The sequence below is a fragment of the Leguminivora glycinivorella genome, chromosome 6 (assembly GCF_023078275.1).
Source record: "Leguminivora glycinivorella isolate SPB_JAAS2020 chromosome 6, LegGlyc_1.1, whole genome shotgun sequence".
In the NCBI taxonomy this organism is placed as follows: Eukaryota; Metazoa; Arthropoda; class Insecta; order Lepidoptera; family Tortricidae; genus Leguminivora; species Leguminivora glycinivorella.
This window is the reverse complement of record NC_062976.1, coordinates 6,771,942-6,792,099: the sequence shown is the minus strand read 5'-3', so window position 1 is coordinate 6,792,099 and position 20,158 is coordinate 6,771,942. Positions and strand designations below refer to the sequence as shown.

Here is a 20,158-nt window from a genome sequence, read left to right as displayed (position 1 = left end):
TATGATTTTTTTGAGAAGTTTTCTGATCTGAACAAAATGGTAAGGGTAATGGCTTATATAATGAGGTTTTGCTCTAATTTAAAAATTAAAGACCAGAAAAATCTGAAATATCTCTCTGGTAAGGAGCTTCAAATGGCATTATTTCAGATTATAAAATATGAACAAGGCATTTATTTTAAACACGAAATTGACAGTCTCAAGACTAATTTAGAAAATGTCAAAGGTCACTTTTGGAAGATATGGCATAAGTACTATTTAAATGCATTACAATGTCGTCCTAAATGGCGTGATAGCCAACCAAATGTCAGGGTTGGTTCCTTAGTAATCATGAGGGAGCCTAACGCTCCTCCCATGACGTGGCCTATGGCCAGAATTGTTAAAGTGTATCCTGGTGATGATGATAAGGTGCGCGTGGTAGACCTTTTGGCACCGAATAAAAAGGTGTACAAACGATCATTAAGTGGTTTCGCTGTGTTACCTATAGATTAATTTTGTTGTGTATATTCTTATGCATTATATTGTAATTGTGCAGGTTAAGTTTAAACCTTAAAAAGGTTATTATTTATTTCATTACAAACCCTCGAATTGTAGGTACCTTATCTTGTTACAAAACTACTCAGAAGTTATGAGTGTTAATTCATTGTTTTTTCTTGTTTCTCAGCTTATAAGGATTTTGCTGTTATTCTTTTATGAATGATCTTTAACGCTATTAATAGCTTCTCTAGTTTGTAATTAACAAAATCATTTTAAGACTACTCTTTATTATTTAGTTTTGATTGTAAACTTGAGATGGATTATGCCATGATGCTGGGTTTACAGTCTATGCATTTTTAAGTAGCATGTTTTGGAAATACTTATAGTTATTTAAGGCGAAGGTTTCGGCCCCGCCCCAGCATGTTGGAGGATCCAACAGAAATTAAACCTTATTTTTGTCTATGTAGCGGTTGCTATGGAAACGTTTGGTAACAATATAAAAAATGTCTTCTTGAATTCCTTCTTGATTCATACGTTGATGTGAGTACATAAAATAAATGGTTGTTCACCCGGCCACACATGGAATTATTATTTCTCGCCCACTAGAATCAGCTGCACAGCTCTACAACACAGTTTTAATGACAGCACAGCACGAGCTATTGTTTCAGACAGCTGAAACAGCTTGAATCGATACGGGCTGCATTGCATTAGTCACCCGCGGAGTGCAATACGGCCTGAAAGCTGCCAGTGCCACTCACTACGTCGATATGTTGTGTAGTAGCTGTTGTACTTGTATAATTTTAAACATGTTACAGCTTCATGATAAGGTTATTCAAGTGTAGAGTAATACATAATTGATTACAATACTTTTTATGGTTATTCAATATTAAAACACTAATATTAATAAAGTACAGTACCTAGATACTTCAGTCCTAAATACTATAAGTCAACTTTATAAGACGCGCGAAGTCCAATAGCACAAGGCACAATCTATTTTTTAAATACAGCTGGTACGTAAAGAAGCTGATCCGCTGTAGGTATTCGTATTTATATCGCACAAGGGGTTAGAAATACCGAAATACCTACGTTGCTTGTCTTCAGGGACGCATATACAAGAGCTATATTCCGATCCCGAAATAAGAGATAGCCCCGGGAATCCCAAGATCACAGCCTTAAATCGCAGCGGATAAGATATGACATTGAAAAGTACCTCATGTCCGCGGCTCTGCTTAGAATGATAAATTCAAAGTCAAAAACTATCTTATGTCCTTCAATTCCTGTCGGGCTTACGCTCCGTCTATCTGTAATACTTAAGTTAGTAACCAAGTCTCGTTTAAATAGTTCCAGCTGTTTAAGCGTGTAAAGTGACAAAATGACTTTCGCGTGCATATTGTTAAGACATTTACCCGTCCCTTCAAAATCACCTTCTTGCCCATAGTATGAACAATTGATCCACAGAATTATCCCATTCAGTTTCTACACGCACTTATTTTCCCATTTAAGGAAAGGCATTATCCGGGATTCTCATTTCCTATGACCTCCGGACGAACTGGCTATCTCATCAATCATTGGTCAACGGGTTGTATCCAGTCCGCCTGTCTGTTGTTGACTCGTGAGTCATATGTAACGGTCATAAGTCGGATCTGTTTATTCTTTTCCGCGAAGCTGAGATTTAGACATGAAACTATCAACAGATGAATAAACAAGTTGTTAATTGGAGCTAAATAGTCCAGTAAAGTAGGCTTTTATATTACTTTTTGATGGTATCTTAGTCTACAAATTTATCTCCGGCGTTTGTCATGTTCATAAAGATGAGCGGTGGTTTTCTAGTAAAAGGTAGCTACTTTACCAAAATGATTATTGATTAGTTTAAATACAGCTTACATGAAGCTAAATGAAGATTTTCACAATATAAGTATTTGATGATTCAACACATCACACATTCTAAAAACAAATTAAATTACTTTCATAGAAAATATTTTAACTTGTTATTTTAAGTAGTAACACTACTATTATGTTCTAAACATTAAATAAATGTCATATACAAAGAAAAAGTGACCAAAGCCTCCAGTGCTCCGAGCTGGAATCGAACCAGCGTAAACCATACTGTTCTACCTCAGGGATGGCCAGAGGGCGCCACGAGCCTTCGGAAATGTCATATACTTAGAAATTTCGACCCTTGCTTTCGTGGACCGATAGCCGAGTGGTTCTGGCATTCGCCCGGTAAGCGGAGTACGCTGGTTCGATTCCAACTCGGAGCACTGGAGGCTTTGGTCACTTTTTCTTTGTATATGACATTTATTTAATGTTTACATCACACATTGTTAACATGATTCACTTTATCTTATCTTAGAATCCAAAACCTATCCTCAGACTCCTCAGAGCCCTTAGAATTGGCGTAGTCAGTTGATTGGCAGGCTATTGAACAAAGGATGTGTTTTCCCAAAAGGAAAACTTAATTTCCGGTTGATTAAGAACTCTCTATGAAGGAAACGTTATCTAAATTGGCTCGGGATTTTATTTTTCGTGGATTCTCATTGACTTCTGTCATCCCTATATGTATATACCTATCAGTGGCGGCTGGTGAAAATTTCTGCTAGGCAACGCTGAGCATAAAGAAACCTACCTTAACATTAGGTACTTCACTAGTAATCAATTTTAGGCAAGTCGGTGGGAATCGACTTGTCTGGACCAGCCGCTGCTGATACCTATACTAAGTCGGTACAACCAGTATATTCGTAGACCAACCATCACTACGTGCGTGGTAACAGGCAACAACGAAGTGAAAATTCAACCCATCCATAATGTAACTGCAACCAATCGGTAACTGAAAATAGGTCTTCAAAAATTCAACAACGCAATGCATACCCAAACATGAGCATCTCAATTACGGCAAGGGGAGCAAAGATTAATGCATTTCGTATTCATAAGTTGTAGACTCGCATAATCAAAGGAGTTGCTCGAGAACGAAATACAATAACAGAAACACACGCCATGGATATTCAATTCACCCCATTAAAGTATTTGTAGGTTTTGGCTTTATAGCGTGAGTTTTATAGGACCGATATTTGACACATCTGTTATTAATAGTGATCACTGATCATTCTTACACATTATAGACGAGGAAATGACACGAGAATTTAGCAGACACTAATCTCTCATAAGTTTTACCCAACAAGTATTAAATTACATTCCCAGTCCCAGTCATTGGTTATAACATAGGACTCAGAACTCTCAGAAGTCGTTCACGTCTTGCTCGTGAGTCGTAGTCCTGCCGTTTTGGGCACATTTCAGCAGTATGATCGGATTGGACGCTTTTTTCTAGAGATGTGTAAAAATTTCGACCCATAACGGTGTGGCAATTTCATTTTCTATTTCACAGAAATCTTATCTGGACACAAAATTGCTCGAGCGTACAGTCTGACCAAAAAAAGTAGAAATTAAAAAGTGACAACATCGTAGTGTCGTCTCGTTTTCTCACACGTATTGATTTGAAAGGGATGACACTACGATGTTGCCTCTTTTTAATTTCTACTCTTTTTTGGTCAGACTGTAAGTGAAAACCTTCTGTAAGAATGAAAAGAAACAGTTTCTGTAATGTTAACGAACAAGCGTTTCGCAAGTTTACTGTAGCCAAAAATGGCGAGAAAACGAAATTAGAAATGCTTTCAGCCGAAACTCTCGAAATAAAGAAGTAGAAAACTCGTAACAGTCGTAACCCTTAGTAAATATTTACGTAACGTAAAGTAACGAGAAATATTTTAGGTATATATCTGGGCCCGTACCGTACAGGTTTATCGACAATTTAGGACAATTTACCAAGATCACATAGAAACTGAAAGCTCATATGATGTGAGTCACATCATAATTAAAATGGCTATAGAATGTAATTCGAAGATTATACGAGTCACAAGGACGATAAAAACCTAGTAAAAGCGCAAATTCGTCTGATTTATACCTCTGCTAGCCATAAAGTACGAATTAATGGACTACCCCCGTATAATGTTACACGAGAGTTAGGTGAGAGATTTGAGAAATTACTTTATTGCTTTTCTGTGGGAGCATTTGTTCAGTCTTATAATTGCTTCTAAAATATAGCCTTGCGTTTATTTTGAGTTGGTCCGGATTTGTAATTGCTATTGCTAAATTTTCGCAATGAACATATTTCAATAGTATAATTATCGTACTGAGTTTTAAAATCAAGTTCAAGCAATTCAAGTCCCTTCAGACTTAAATCTTTTATCCGCCACTCAATCTAAAAGTTTTAATTTAGTTGATGATGTTACGATTAAAAACCGTTCCAAATTAACACCCACTGAAGTCATACACTTTTTAATTGCCTAAACTACATTCCAGAATCAATTAGGTCAATTACTTTATTGAATACTCTTTTAATTTAATTATAAATTTTCAGGCCTATAATTTTTGCCCGTGACTCTATCTGGGTGAAACCAGCAGAAATTACGAGTTATGGTCGTTATGGAGTTGAACGAAACACGACCTATACTAAAATTGATACACAAATGAGAGTCATAAAAGGTCATGACTGTCATGAGTACCTTCTGTGATGACTGATTACTAACTACCATTTAACAAGACATAGATAAGGTCGCGTTTTTTCAAGGACTACACAGTTTTCTAGAACATTACGTTTCTTCCCGAAAAAACTAGGATAAATCGGAGGAATCAGGCGTTGCTTTGCGGAAATCCATGATAATCAAAATCTAGAAAAAAGTCTAGATGTTGAAAACAGAAAATTAATATTTATTTATTTATTTCCCATATAGGTATGCAAGATACACTTATGTCCTTCAAATTTTCCTTATAACTGAAACAGCTGTTATTAGTTACTAATAACTACTAAACTCTAGTATACTAATGCTATATTACCTTCTTATTCTAAAATTACAATTTATACATATAAGAGCATGTAAACAAACGAGAAGCTACTCAGTTTTGATTCTATATACATACTCGTACATATTCCCAGTGAATTTACTGAACAAATCCATACTAATATTATAAATGCGAAAGTAACTCTGTCTGTCTGTTACGCTTTCCCGCTTAAACCACGCAACCGATTTTGATGAAATTTGGAACAGACAATCTTTAGACCCTGAGACAGAACATAGGCTACTTTTTATTACGAAAAAAAGGTATGAAGGGGTTGAAAAAGAGGTTGAAAGTTTGTATGGGATTTCTTAATTTTAAATGATAAAACCATGAAACTTTATATTTTAGCACTTGATAAGAAATCATTAAACATATATTTAAAGTCACATACAGGTCGAACGCGATTAATTAACATTATTTTTACCTTTAAAATAAACATGGTGGGAAATAAACATTAACTAAAAGCGGGTAGATTATATTTATTTGTCTACCCCGAACATTTATATAAATTAATATCGGGTAGTTTTGTGTTGTTTACATCTCCGGTGACATTTTGCTGGGACGTCAGTCTTCCGCGACCACGGCCAGTGCAACCTGGCCGAAACGTTGGAAAAAAAGGTAAAAATAATGTTAATTAATCGCGTTCGACCTGTATGTGACTTTAAATATGTGTACAAAGCGCGAGAACTTAAAGTGTTATATCATTAAACATCTTGATAAGGGATAGGGATAGGGATAGCGATAGGGAAAGCGATAGGGATAGCGATAGGGATAGCGATAGGGATAGCGATAGGGATAGCGATAGCGAAAGCGATAGCGATAGCGTTAGCGATAGCGATACGGATACGGATAATATGGGTATCGTTAGAGGGATACGGATAATCGGTCGGCGGTCTCTTACAATCAATGTGCTCTAAGACGATCGTTGTTTGCTTGCTTGAAGATTACGTTTGCGATAAGTATAAGCAAAATGTAAAAAATTGTAAGGGATAATAGAAAAAAGTACTTTTTACCCACCGATCATAGTGTCGAAATACGGGCTATGTGTGATGTTTATAAAGGTTTCCCCAGCGTATATAGAATTACCTACGCTGTGGTCGATGTGTAATATTTCTACAATCATTGCAAGCAAAAGTATTATGTGCAATCGAAATAATCGCAGATAAATATACCTACAGAGAAACCTACGGTCCCTACGGATCCAAATGAAAATCTTAATGAATACTTTTATTACGCGGGCGAAGCCGCGGGTAAAAGCTAGTTATACAATATACTTGAAAGTCCTCAAGTAAATTACTCTTAACCTAATTTGAGAACATTGTTTTGTCCAATCTCCCAAACAATGGTGAAACGATGCGTACAATTCCCCGTTCAATTTGTCTTGTATGACCCCATCGCGGATCTGAAGTGTGGGTGTCACAAAGAGAAAGGAATTCATTATTTATCAAGACATTAGGGAAAGCAATCTTTTACAAGACTGGATTTTAAAAAATAAACCTGCTTTAGTGTCCCACTACTGGGCAAAGGCCTCCAGTCTTTTCCTCCACACAACCCTGCGTCTTGGATTTTATTTATTAAATAGTATTTTATACAATCGTGATATAATACAAAGCTTTTCAGTCGAGTACCATGTTCAGGCCACGAAACTTGCTGAGTGGCCTAATAGTACGGTACGAGAGTGAAAAGCTTAATTATATCACTACTAGCTTTTTCCCGCGGCTACGCTCGCGTTAGAAAGAGACAAAAAGTAGCCTATGTTACTCTCCATCCCTTCAACTATCTCCACTTAAAAAATCACGTCAATTTGTCGCTCCGTTTTGCCGTGAAAGACGGACAAACAAACACACACACACACACTTTCCCATTTATAATATTAGTATGGATTGCATACAATACTTTTTCTATGAGTCATCATCTTCATCATCAATGGACGAAAAATATCATCATTCAAGTTAAAATGAATGTTAATGGCGTCGTTCACCGTTGTGTCAACATCGAATTACTAGGCAACCAATTGTTTGTAATAACCGTCTCTGATTGGTCGATAACGCGACAGATAAAAAAAAACGTGTTTCAGATGCAGAACAATTTGCCAGGTATCGCAAATTAGTAAAGAACTTGTATGAAGTTCTATTTTTGAAATTATTACGTTAACTAAAAGTGAACTGTAATGAAATATTATAGTTGACAGTGTCAAAGACTATCTAACACTGAAAAGACAGCACTTATAGTTTAGTCTTTGGTGTCCTAATTGACAGATTAAAGTCGACGAGTAGAAAAACAGTATTAAGATGGAACAAGTAACCCTTATTTACGGATACATACATAAAGCAAGAATTTTGACAGGGCCAGATGAAATTAAATCTTATGTAAGACGTTGGTCCTATTTCTTGACTACATACGTATGAACAGCAGGCGTGTCAGTTTTCAGTTTATCGCCAGGTGACAGATGGCTAGATAGCCATCTGAGTATCAAAAATCCCAGATTCAGTCAAGGAGTATCTATAACCAGAGAACCAGACACAGATATTGGGCAGAAGGTGAACTCTTAGTTCCACAGTATACCTACCTGACTGTCAATACTGTCATTATCATGAAATTTGTTCTACATACTTCCTTAATCCATTGTAGGTAAGAATTCTACCGTGTACGTAGTATTATCTTAACCGGCGTGACCCGCCATTGTTTCAGAGATAACTCATTATGGTTATGTTAGTACACTGTTACGGTTCCATTTCGAATAGGGATTAGCCCTAATACAATCGATTTAGTGGCTTGCTGTGAGAGAGATGACATCTGATTGAAGAAACGGGACAGTACGAAATCTTTATAGGAACTCTCAAAGATTATAATTTGTAACTGGTTACTGGTTTAAGAAAACCAGATTTAAAGTTAATTTGCACAAGAGTGTGCCCAGTATATAAAAACAAGGGAGAAAAAACATCAGTGGATAACTACAGACCTATATCGATAGTACCCAGTATCTCAAAAATTATCGAGTCAATCGTATCACAGTGTTTGATTGACCACCTTGAAACTGACTTACTGACTGACAGACAGTTTGCATACCGTAAACGCATGTCCACAACCACAGCAGCCTATACCATGGTCGACAAAATATCATCAGCAATCGACGACAAGTACAAAGTAGCCGGCATATTTTGCGACCTGTCTAAAGCTTTTGACGTCATCAACCATGATGTCCTAATGAAAAAGCTCGCATGTTATGGCCTGCAAGGAAGAGGACATGATTTGCTAAAAACCTTTTTAGGAAACAGAACCCAGACGGTAGAAGTAATGAGCGGTGGACAAAGGATGCGATCGAGGAAAGGCAACGTGAAGGTTGGAATCCCACAGGGATCAGCATTAGGAAATACCCTTTTTCTTGCGTTTATAAACGACTTACCATCCAGCATAACAGAAGGGGAAATCATTCTGTTTGCTGATGACACGACAGTAGTAGTAAAGGCACATACATATGAGGAACTAAACCGGAAAGTCAACATAGTATGCGGCCAGCTGCAGACGTGGTTTTCGGCAAACGGTTTGATACTCAACCTTAGCAAATCCAACGTAATGCTGTTCAGTGGTAGGTGCGTCACGGGCGCGAGTATTCAGTGTCCAATACCAATGAACGATAAGTGTAGGTTTTTAGGTTTTACACTTGACCCTAACTTAAATTGGAAACACCACGTGGACTCGCTGTGTGGCAGGCTTGGTAGTGCAGTGTTTGCACTACGTAAGCTCAAGCCGTTGATTTCCCGTGATGCCTTAAGGCAGGTGTACTTCTCACATTTCCACTCGCTTATGGCTTATGGTGTGATTCTGTGGGGAAACTCGACTGATGCTGAGAGAGTGTTACGCATGCAAAAACGGGCGCTGAGAGCTATGCTTGGCCTCAATCAGAGGCAGTCCTGCAGAACCTTGTTTTCAGAACACCAAATAATGACACACTACTCTCAGTATCTTTATGAGGTAATAATGTATACGCGAAGAAACCTGGGACAGTTTAGGCGAGTGGAAGTGAAGGGAAAGTGCCTTCGAAGCACGGGAAAACTTCGTACAGTGCCGCGTCGCACAGCACTACAAGCAAAAAACGCACGAGTCATAGGGCCCACCTATTATGAGCACCTACCCGCTGACATAAAAAATGAAAAAAATGAGGAAAGGTTCGGACGAAGACTGAAGAACCTTCTGTTGGAAAAGGAACTATACTCAGTAAAAGAATACATGCAAATAATAAAATAAATTATGGACGATTTTTCTTAGACATTAATTATTTTCTATTATAATTTTAATATTGACATTGATATGTACTAATTATAGTACTACAACTTTACTCTTACATTTCCGTAATTTATTTTTTATTATTTCTCATTATTCATTATTCTATATTGTATTATTGACATTGGTTATTTTTGATTTGTACTATGTAGTACTAAACCTGTATTTATTTAATTTTTTACCAATATGACATTTTAATATTTTTTTGTTCACACTGCTTTTTTCCATTTTTATTTGTAATTTTAATTTTATTATTTCTTTTGTAACGATCGTTATACGAATAGTAATATAAGCTGAAATGTAAATTTTAATTGTGTGAAATTTGTATAAACGAGATAAATAAACTAAACTAAACTATAAACTAATGAACATGTGCGATAATAACGTAAATAAACCTCTTTGTTTTGTTTACGCGTCCTTAACCGCAAGTCCAAGTTCATTGAACCAAACAAAATGCAGACTTGTTGTGCGCAAACGCAAGCTGCCCTACAAACACGAATACGACATGTAAGTGACGGAAACTTACAAGAAGGATATTTGCAGTAATAAATTGGTGGTTTTGATGTGACCAAAACCACATCAAAACCACCACACTTTAAAATTTAGACTATTGTCTCATTTGTCCGCTGGAGAGATCAGACCCAAATCTGAAGCATAACATAATGCAAAGGTTATCCAGTTCTATTTACTAGGTACTTAAAAGATGTCAAAGAAAACATTTATTGCGCGCACAAAAATCGCAAGCGCACGACACGAGAATCAAAAATAGATGACTTAAAGCTATACGATTTCAGCAAAAAGGCTCTGCCATGTTCTTCGGTGCTACAACTTGATGCCTGTTAGTTGTCACTGAACGTTGTCAAGTTACCCCTCATTGGTGGCACTAGTGGCAATACTCCCCTGGGGAATACTCCCAGGACCGAATGTGTATGGCGAAAATCGGGGTTACCGTTTCAGGACTGATTTTTTATAGAAAACTGGTCGCCCTTATGACAACACAACACGTCCACATTCGGAAGAAGTCTATCTTTTCTATCTCACAATTTGTTGCCTATTGCCTGAATACACGCAGTTATTTGCAGAATACAATACAGGCCAATCTCATTTTTTTGTAATAATGAGTCCGTGGGCGCAGCAAGACCGCTCGCCCACATGTCTCCTTTTCTGGGATCAAACCAGCTTTCATTGCAAACTCGTTGCCATGCCTGACTCATGCACTCTAACTTACTTAAACACGAATATAGCTCTTAGAGATACGAAACTATATAACTTTAGAAACTAAAAAAGCTTCCTATGTATTTAGCGGAGTAGGTATATAAAAAGTAATGTAGGAGTGATTGCGCTCAATTTCTTTTGAATAGAAGTAATGTCTTGAATGATATTATAATTAATGTTGATCGATCGTTGATTTTTGAAAGCTGACGTTTAAGTTACCGTTATGATGTCTAAAATTAAGATACAAAACATTTGTCCTGAGCTAGATAAGTAATATTTGAAAAGCAAAATAGCGTATCTTTGGACGAAAATGAAACATGAAATTTCCCGTGAAGGTGTATAGGTAATTGACTGAACCGATCGATACACTGAATCGAACAAACAGAACTATAAACAAGCTCATACCAGACTAGATGGAAATTGCGAATTCTAGACTAGATCCTACAGATCCGAGTGAAATTGCTTTAGCTGGCGGCGTCCATCGGTCCACTGAAGTTTGCTACACGAAGAGCTCACCCGGAAAATAGTACCCATATTATGTTTAGCATTTCCCGTAAAACTACGAAAATCGAGGTGACCCTGCTCCTCCACGAAACCGAAGATGCTTTCAGGCGCCTGTCTCCTTTAATGTGCGGGGTGCACTGAGCGTAATGACAGTATTTTCTTTTTATTCCTTTATTCGAATACGTAGTGATAGAACCAATATTCACAGTTCAGTTGCTACACCATCCTCATAACTCTATCCAAGTGGATATCTACTGTGGAGTGTAGATCGATGAGGGTCAGAGAATACAGGCACCTTGTAGGATTAGCTTTTTAAAGCTCTGGAGTCTGTCTGGGATATCTCTGTTCGGCTCAAAGATTATTCGTAGGTATCGCTATCAAAATTAACATTTCCGGAGCTAGCTCTTAGTCATAAGATTCAGATAGCTATCGGATTTATAAAGCATTGAACCTACCATCTAAATGCCATTAAACTACACAAGTATACTCCAATAGCACAGGTATAAAGTTAGTCCACGAGTTCTAAGCGTAATTAAGTCGAAATCCCTACTATTTTTGATTTGCCTGGTTTTTATCTTTCGTCTATAAAAGTATTTTTGTCTCCGAACTACGTCATTCCAAGATATTCCAACTATTTAATTTTGGACTGAGTTGGACGGATCGATGGATGTAGTTTTATGAGTTGACAATATTATTTCTTTCTATCTGTATAACCCTGTATAAGCTGTATTATACTATAGTTCATTGGCAGAAACACTGAATTACATACTTAATCTAGTCCGTTATTCAAATATTCATCGAGTGTGTGACTGTGAATTCATTGTTCTGAAGCGATTTCGTGTTGGAATTAGGATACAAAAACGTTTGACCTTAGAACATCCATTTATATTTCTACCGGTCTTTAAATCTTCGCTTTTATATCAGTTCCATTCCATTCCATTAAAATACATATAATAAACTTATGAATAAACAACAGGAGGTGCTCAACAAAGGTGGCAATCTGGCAATTGCTTATAGAGAACAAAACACCAATGCCTCTATCGCACCCATATGGATGAGTGATAGAGAGATAGAGAGAACACTAATACAAGAGCTGAAAGTAAAGAGCCTCTTGTTGAAAGCATTTTCAGTCATTGTTACAACCATAACATACCATAGTAAAAGGGTAAAACGATCAGCGTTTTCAATAAATTGTTCATGATCATGATCATCCTTCCGCCCCGATTTTGACCTTCCAATCATAATAGTTCGGTGCCTCTGCGCCCGAATATGGCTCAAATAGGAATTACAATCTTGCCACTATACGGCAGGTGTGCAATCGCCAAAAAACTCAACCGACCGTCAATTTTAAACGTCAAAACCTTAGGGGCTGTTGTTCTTGTGTGTTGAATATTGTGACTTTAAACACAAATTAACGTAGCAATTAAAATGTCACTGAACAGCTGAAGTCGACAGTATGGACAGAGTAATACAGAATGAATACTTACTTAAATAATATGTATTGTTTGTCTTAGAACATAGTACAAGTGGGCAACGCTACGGGTCTGTCAGTTTCTTTGCCATAAAGTCTTTGTGGTGAGAGAGGAGCACCTACGTAAGTCGATATAATATGTTTGATCATGGCCATAATAACAGTGGTGCCAGAACTGAACCTTGATGTACGCTAAACACAAGGCTCCAAGAGCTATCTACATAAGTCCATACGCCTCCGATCCCCTTTTTTCGAGTAATGAATGTATAAAGTTCTGGAACGGGCCATTAGGCGGGTTCGAGAAATTGCATTACCGTTGGATTGTACTGGAATTTACCTCCCAACCTACCGTTTGTTCACCCAAGCGCCTGCAGAGTTACAGTCGGACTAAGATAACTTACATAGCTTTTGCCAGGACCAAAAGGCGAAATGGGAAAATTAACAGGATGTGTAGTCATATTTCTTTTAAGACTGTTTGGATCAATGGCAAATGTTGTTGTCTTTAAAATATAGGAAGGAGATAGGTAACACAATGAAATACGGCTTGCCAGATGTATCTGCACAGCAGTGTGATAGTATCATCATAAACGCCATCTTTTTTAGACACATTTATCATGATTAAAATATTAAGTTTGTAAAGGCGCAGCCAAACTTGGTAAGTTCGAATTGCTGCCGGTTCCACTGGTTTGCCGATGCTACTTGGCAAGCGATCTGAATAGCATCGCTTGTTTTTAATCAAGGCGCCCCTCAGAGGATTCAACCTCTTAGTGTCAATTTAATAAGAAACGTTAAATTTAAACGGGACAATATTGCGGGTTTGGTGATGGCGGTTTTAAGGAGTTTTCTGATAAAAAGATAAAGGTACCTACACATAGACGCGAATAAATATTAATAAATGGAGAACATAAACACATGTATTGTGAAGGTTTTTATGAGACGACCCGCACTTCTTATAAACTTTGTCTCCTCGGAGAATAAATCTTTGTCAAAGATGTGATAAAATCTTCTAATTGGCCATTTTGTTTAGTTGTACAAAGGTTGTTGACATGTTTCCGCAGTTCGTGTACCAAATGTCTGTTTTGTGAATAAGTTAATGAACCGTATGTAAATATTCTGTTTTTACGGTCCACTTGGCCAGAACAGTTGGATATATATGAATAATTGAGGGCGTTTCTATAGAAACAAACTATCAGACGTAGAAAGAAACATGAATACGGCTATACATTAACTCAGAAACCTACATAACATTTTGGTACCGATTATATTCTTGTGTCTTGTGTAGGTACCCCCCGTTGCAAATAAGTTGCAACTTTGCAAGCAGAAGAACCAAGCGGATATAAGAAAGCTTTAGAATAATTTCGACAGAGTGAAATGAGCTGCATGTATTAATCACACATTTTAAAGCCAGACGAAGAAGGAAAATGACGTCAAAATGTATAAAAATACTGCATTTTTATATGCTTCATGTGACTATTACTAATTTTTAGGGTTCCGTAGTCAACTAGGAACCCTTATAGTTTCGCCATGTCTGTCTGTCCGTCCGTCCGTCCGTCCGTCCGCGGATAATCTCAGTAACCGTTAGCACTAGAAAGCTGAAATTTGGTAACAATATGTATATTAATCACGCCAACAAAGTGCAAAAATAAAAAATGGAAAAAAACGTTTTATTAGGGTACCCCCCCTACATGTAAAGTGGGGGCTGATTTTTTTTTTCATTCCAACCTCAACGTGTGATATATTGTTGGATAGGTATTAAAAAATGAATAAGGGTTTACTAAGACCGTTTTTTGATAATATTAATATTTTCGTAAATAATCGCTCCTAAAGGAAAAAAAGTGCGTCCCCCCTCTAACTTTTGAACCATATGTTTAAAAAATATGAAAAAAATCACAAAAGTAGAACTTTATAAAGACTTTCTAGGAAAATTGTTTTGAACTTGATAGGTTTAGTAGTTTTTGAGAAAAATACGGAAAACTACGGAACCCTACACTGAGCGTGGCCCGACACGCTCTTGGCCGGTTTTAACATTTATTGTACTACTGTATGTACATTTGTAGGTACAATTGTACACTGAGTATAATAAATTATTAAAACTTAGTACTTATCGTAGACATCTTCCTGTTGGCCTTCACGGCTGCTTTCTGACCATAAAAAGACCTATCCATATACTCAAACAACATGATCACGATATTCACGAACCGCAAACCGGTAACCATGAGGAACGCATTTATGGACCCTAAAGGTTCGTAATTCTCCTCTCTTTCTCACAACCATATGTAAGAAAGAGAGACGAACAGCGAATTGTATAGGTAATAAATAAGATGAAACACAGAAAGGATTATACTCCAGAGTCCAAACCTAGCACGATTTGGCAAACTAATCCAAGAATTGGAAGGAACAGGCATTCACTTTAATCACGAAAAACTGTCATCTAAGTCTTCTAACCTTCCAATTCAGAGGGAAAACTAGGACTTATTGCGATTAGTCTGAAACTACGTCACATAAAAATATATTTATTACTCCTTTGGGACAAATTATACCTACACTACACCAGGAAATAGTGGAATGGAATTGGCGTATTTCACGAAAGTTTTGATTAAATTTGCACTCAAATTCAGGTGCAGATCAACTAAAATGTATTAGTGGATCTGCACTTAGGTAGTAAGAAAACAACAAGTCTTTTCTCAGAATTCTGCTCTTGTAAATGTATAAAAACCCTATCGTACAAAATAAACGAAAAGGTAAAACGGTAATGCGTTTCAACACTTTCAACGTTTCAACATAATGGCGTTCATAATCAGGGTAAGCAAACAAATAAAAGAAATCGACTTCGTAGGGACATCTGGTGACAATAAGCAAGTTCAAGCCACTCAGTAAAAATAGCTACGTATGTTACAAGGGCTTAAAGACGAGAAAACAACGCATATTATTCACTTAGCTTACCGAACACGTAACCTCAGACAGGCATTAGGTAGAAATAGAAGACAAATCATCCAAATCTTTGACAAATTCTTTGTTGCTTTTAAAGGGATTCTAACCTTCTAGGAGCCAGTGCATAATTGTGGTTTTTAACAGACTTCTTTCAGAAGGAGGAGGTTCTGTATTCGGGTTCGTGTTTATTAATATGCACATGAAACTACTCAAGCTTCAGTGCCACTCTTGGCAGTTTAGGGGTTCAATGAAAATGAAATTGTGACATGTGTGAATGTGCAAATAGACAATTATTTGCAAAGCAATACACAAATAAAAGCTCATAAGATAATTAAATATCTCTCGATAGAGAAGAATCCACTTCTCGTGTAGGTATACATACATTTTTTTTTATTACGTACAGTCAACCAGTCTGAATCCTAGGCCACTGTAGAACCCTTTCACAGTAAAAGTCAGACTTCTATAGCAAATAAAGCACAGTGTCAATACGACAGGGTTCTAGAGTGGCCTAGGATTCTAATTGGTTGACTGTACCTACTATACATGGAGATCACACGTACAATGGTTCAACAGCGTTGATTCACTCTGTAAGCGACGAGAACAAGCTAGGTCTGAGGGCGCGTAGGGCTTTACGGAATGGGGTCCCGAGCCAGACAACCTTGACAGAAATCGATGAAGGACTTGATGGCTAGTGAAGCTGTGACGCAACAGGGCGCAGGAAGAGGAACACGCAATGTTTGTAAGAATACGGAATACCTACTCTTGGAATGAGGTTTACCTATTGATTAAATAATCTATCTAATAAATATACAACTTCTAGCTAAAATGGAGGCTTATACTAAATATTATGTCCTTTCTACCCCTTTTTGCCAAGCGTAGCACTGAAACTTAGTAGTTTATGTGCTCTGCCTACCCCTTTATGGGATGCAGGCGTGATTATATGTATGTATGTATGTATGAATATGTTTTTTGAGATCATGTTAATATACGCGACGCGAGCGAATTGTTTCCTATTTAGCTTCCGAATATTGCTTTTGCTATTTCTTCATACTCTTCCTTCAAGACTATTAGGGACCATCCACACTCATAAGACGCATGTCTCGGGGCGCGCAACGGACGTCTCCGCCACGCCGCCTGAATGTAATTCAAAAAACGTCTCCTCAGTACATTTTGTATAGGAAGGACGTAAGACGCGCCCCAGGCGGCGTGGCGGTGGCGTGGCGCGCGCCACGCCGCCTGGAGGCGCGTCTTATGTACGTCCTTCACATTTCCGTCCTTCACGTCCATTACATTCAGGCGGCGTGGCGGAGACGTCCGTTGCGCGCCCCGAGACACGCGACGCTTAAGTGGGAACGCTGCCTTAGGTATTTGGAGGGTTCCCTATTAAGTCTTGGATGAGTATGGGGGTTACAATACTATCAAAGAATATAATACTGTTACAATTTACAATTTCAGTTGACTACGGTATCGTACAACGATTCTTCCTTTATGAAGCCGGTTGAAGATGAAAATCCTACGACGGTACTACATGTTATGTCTCTTGGATGAGTCGGCAGTACGGTAGGTATAGTATAGAAAACATCGTAAAGTGCGGATGAGTCAACGCGACGGTTGCATCGGCCTTGCTTCCAACGGCTCAATTTAAACTTGGAACAAAAAGAGAACTTTCTCGACTGGTTCCAACTTGTTTAACGGTCGCTCATGATAAATTTGTCAACTATGTTTAATTTTAAGGCAAAACGACCGTGACTTTGTTGGGAAGTTTTTTCACGAATGTGATACCTATATTGGTCTTCCGGTTTTTAGAACTCAATAAATCGTCCTAACATTTGTTTATTTGCGTAAGGTACAGCGGGGCAAATCTCGACTTAGGGTCAAATATAACTGGTCCATTTTTTCCATGTTTTACAATGGTTGCATTATTAAATAGAGTGTCCACCGGTTATATATGGTAGTCGTGTTCAGTGGATACATGTAGAACTCAACATCATAGTGTAATAATGGCAAAAATGGATTAGTTACAATTGCCCCCGTCGAGATTTGCCCCGCTGTACCTTAATCACATATCTCACCCAATCGAATGATTAATGATGCATAAGTCTAGCATTCACCAATTACCCATAACATTGATGGCTTTGATGGCAAAGAAAACTGAGTACTTTCAATAATATTTTTCCCCATTTTTAAGATGGCCAAGAGTTGGACCCCAAAAGTGGTAAATTTTGTTAGGTGTGTCGGAGCCCTGTCAACTGTAGGAACATACTTTCGTCTAGTGCATTGGTTTCCATACTGGGGGTACAAAACAATTGGTACCTAAATGAAAACTCATTTCTATTTACTCACATTCATTCATTGTCTTCAATATTGAAATGAAATTTTCCTCCAATTCAAGTATAAAAGGCATTAAAATATTATTATATTATAGCCATTGGTTTACTGTCCAATGAATAATCTGGCAAGTTTGAGTTTTGTCTAATACTAAATTTAAAAAAAAATTCTCCATACAAGAGCATGAAGTTCTACACACCTATCCTCTTCATGCACTATCTCAGATTAAGATGCAGTTAGATGAAAAGTAAAAAAAAGCAATTACTAAGCATATGCTGCACTTGGTTAGTAATTGCTTCTGCCAAACATATGTTCTACATAATACCCCTTTTGGTTCTAATTAGGAAATCGTCTTGGGATTGAAAGTTTGAACCATCCCCTCAGATTTTAACAGATGGAGAGATGTTGTAGTGCATTTTAGTTATATCCATAATAAATAGCAAATATGGTAACAATGTACAACTATAGCAAATTATGGTATTATACTGTTAAAACCAGTGATTGGCAAAAAAAGGTGCCTGTTCAGCTTTGATTTGTAGGTTGCTGGGATATATGAGAGCTAGGAAATATAGACACCGGCAAGGAATTTTATTCCTTGGCAGTGTGGATCCTTGGCAGAAACGAAGAAGCTTGTTTGTGCTATTACTGATCATAGCAACATAAGCTTAATAAATTTACTTACAAATTTCCCCCTAAATAATAAATTTTAATTTCATTTAAACATTTTAAGCAAGTAATTTTTGAAATTAATAAGTTTTTATTTTAGTACTTGTAGGTAGAAAAATAAAATGATAAATATGGTCTTAAGTTCTTATTCGATTAAATTAAGCACTTTGTAGAAAAAGCTATTTTTAAACAAAAACATTTTAAGAATTTATCTGCTGGATAATGAAAAAGACATACCCATGTAAAAATATTTCTAAATTTGAAATCCAGGTAAAAAACAACATTATAAGGGTTTTTAAAATAACAAAATAAATTTAAAGTAATGAATGTGTAGGTACAAACGTAGTAGAAAAATAAAATAGAACAAAGAAAGTTTAAAATGCTAGAACACTTTCAACTGCTGCATTAATAAAATTATCCAGTCTTAACTGCTGCGAGTGACCAGTATAGTTATATCCATGACTCGAGAACACAAAATACCTATCAAATTAATGTATCACAATAATATGAGGACAAAATCAAATGCAAAATATACTTACATTTGTTCTCCACTTCCATGGCTTTGTCTGGCACAGGACAAAACAAATATTTTATCAAGCACGAAGTCGCGTCTACTTGGAACACACGGCAGATGCTATTTAAATGTTTATTTATTAACTTAGGTAACTCTTCACCTTCTGTCGCGCCGTTAAACAGAAATCGTATTTGAAACTGAAGAATGGCAGGATGTGAAGTAAAATTATTGGCACCACAATGTTTTCGTGAATGAAGTTTTTGTTTGACACAACGGTCGCATCCTGCGTCGTGATTGGCCTAAATCAAATTTGCCGCTATTTTGCTGGAACGAAATCGACCTGTGATCTATGAAGCCGTTCGTTCAGAAACTGTAGAAAAAAAAAATAGTTTTGTTATTCTCGTTTTATAAAAATCAATCGTCGAAGTTTGTATTTATAAATAATTTAATATCTGGGCAACCGAGCTTCGCTCGGTTCTGTTTCGTATCCTTGACATGTGTCGCCATCTAGTTCAAATATGAATAGTACCTACATCGAGCGAAAGAATTCTCAGCCTTAACAACACAACTACTCCACACGAGATGGCGCGCATTTCGCCACAAAAACTCAAATAGTGTATTTTTCTATTCGTTTTAGCCTTGACCTGTGTCGCCATCCAGTGTTTGCAATAAATAGTACTTACATCGACCGAAAGAATTCTGTCTTAACAGTACAACTACTGCACACGAGATGGCGCGCGAAGAAAAACGCATGAAAACTCGAAAATTCGCGTTTTCCGTGACCTAAGGATAAGTTAGACCGATTTTTCACCCCCAAAAACCCCCACATAACAAATTTCTGCGAAATCGTTAGAGCGGTTTCCGAGATCGTCAGTGTA

The 20,158-nt window shown here is 37.2% G+C and overlaps 1 protein-coding gene across 1 annotated transcript in view; it reads right to left on the bottom strand.

The window, feature by feature from the left end:
- LOC125226781 (stathmin-4) overlaps positions 1 to 19,518 on the bottom strand; it is a 64,284-nt gene extending 44,766 nt beyond the window's left edge. Inside the window, exon 1 of the mRNA XM_048130868.1 lies at positions 19,306 to 19,518. Within this exon, the coding sequence (XP_047986825.1) occupies positions 19,306 to 19,324 (19 nt within the window). The 5' untranslated portion in view covers positions 19,325 to 19,518. The remainder of the gene's footprint in view (positions 1 to 19,305) is intronic.
- Positions 19,519 to 20,158: the final 640 nt, after the last annotated feature.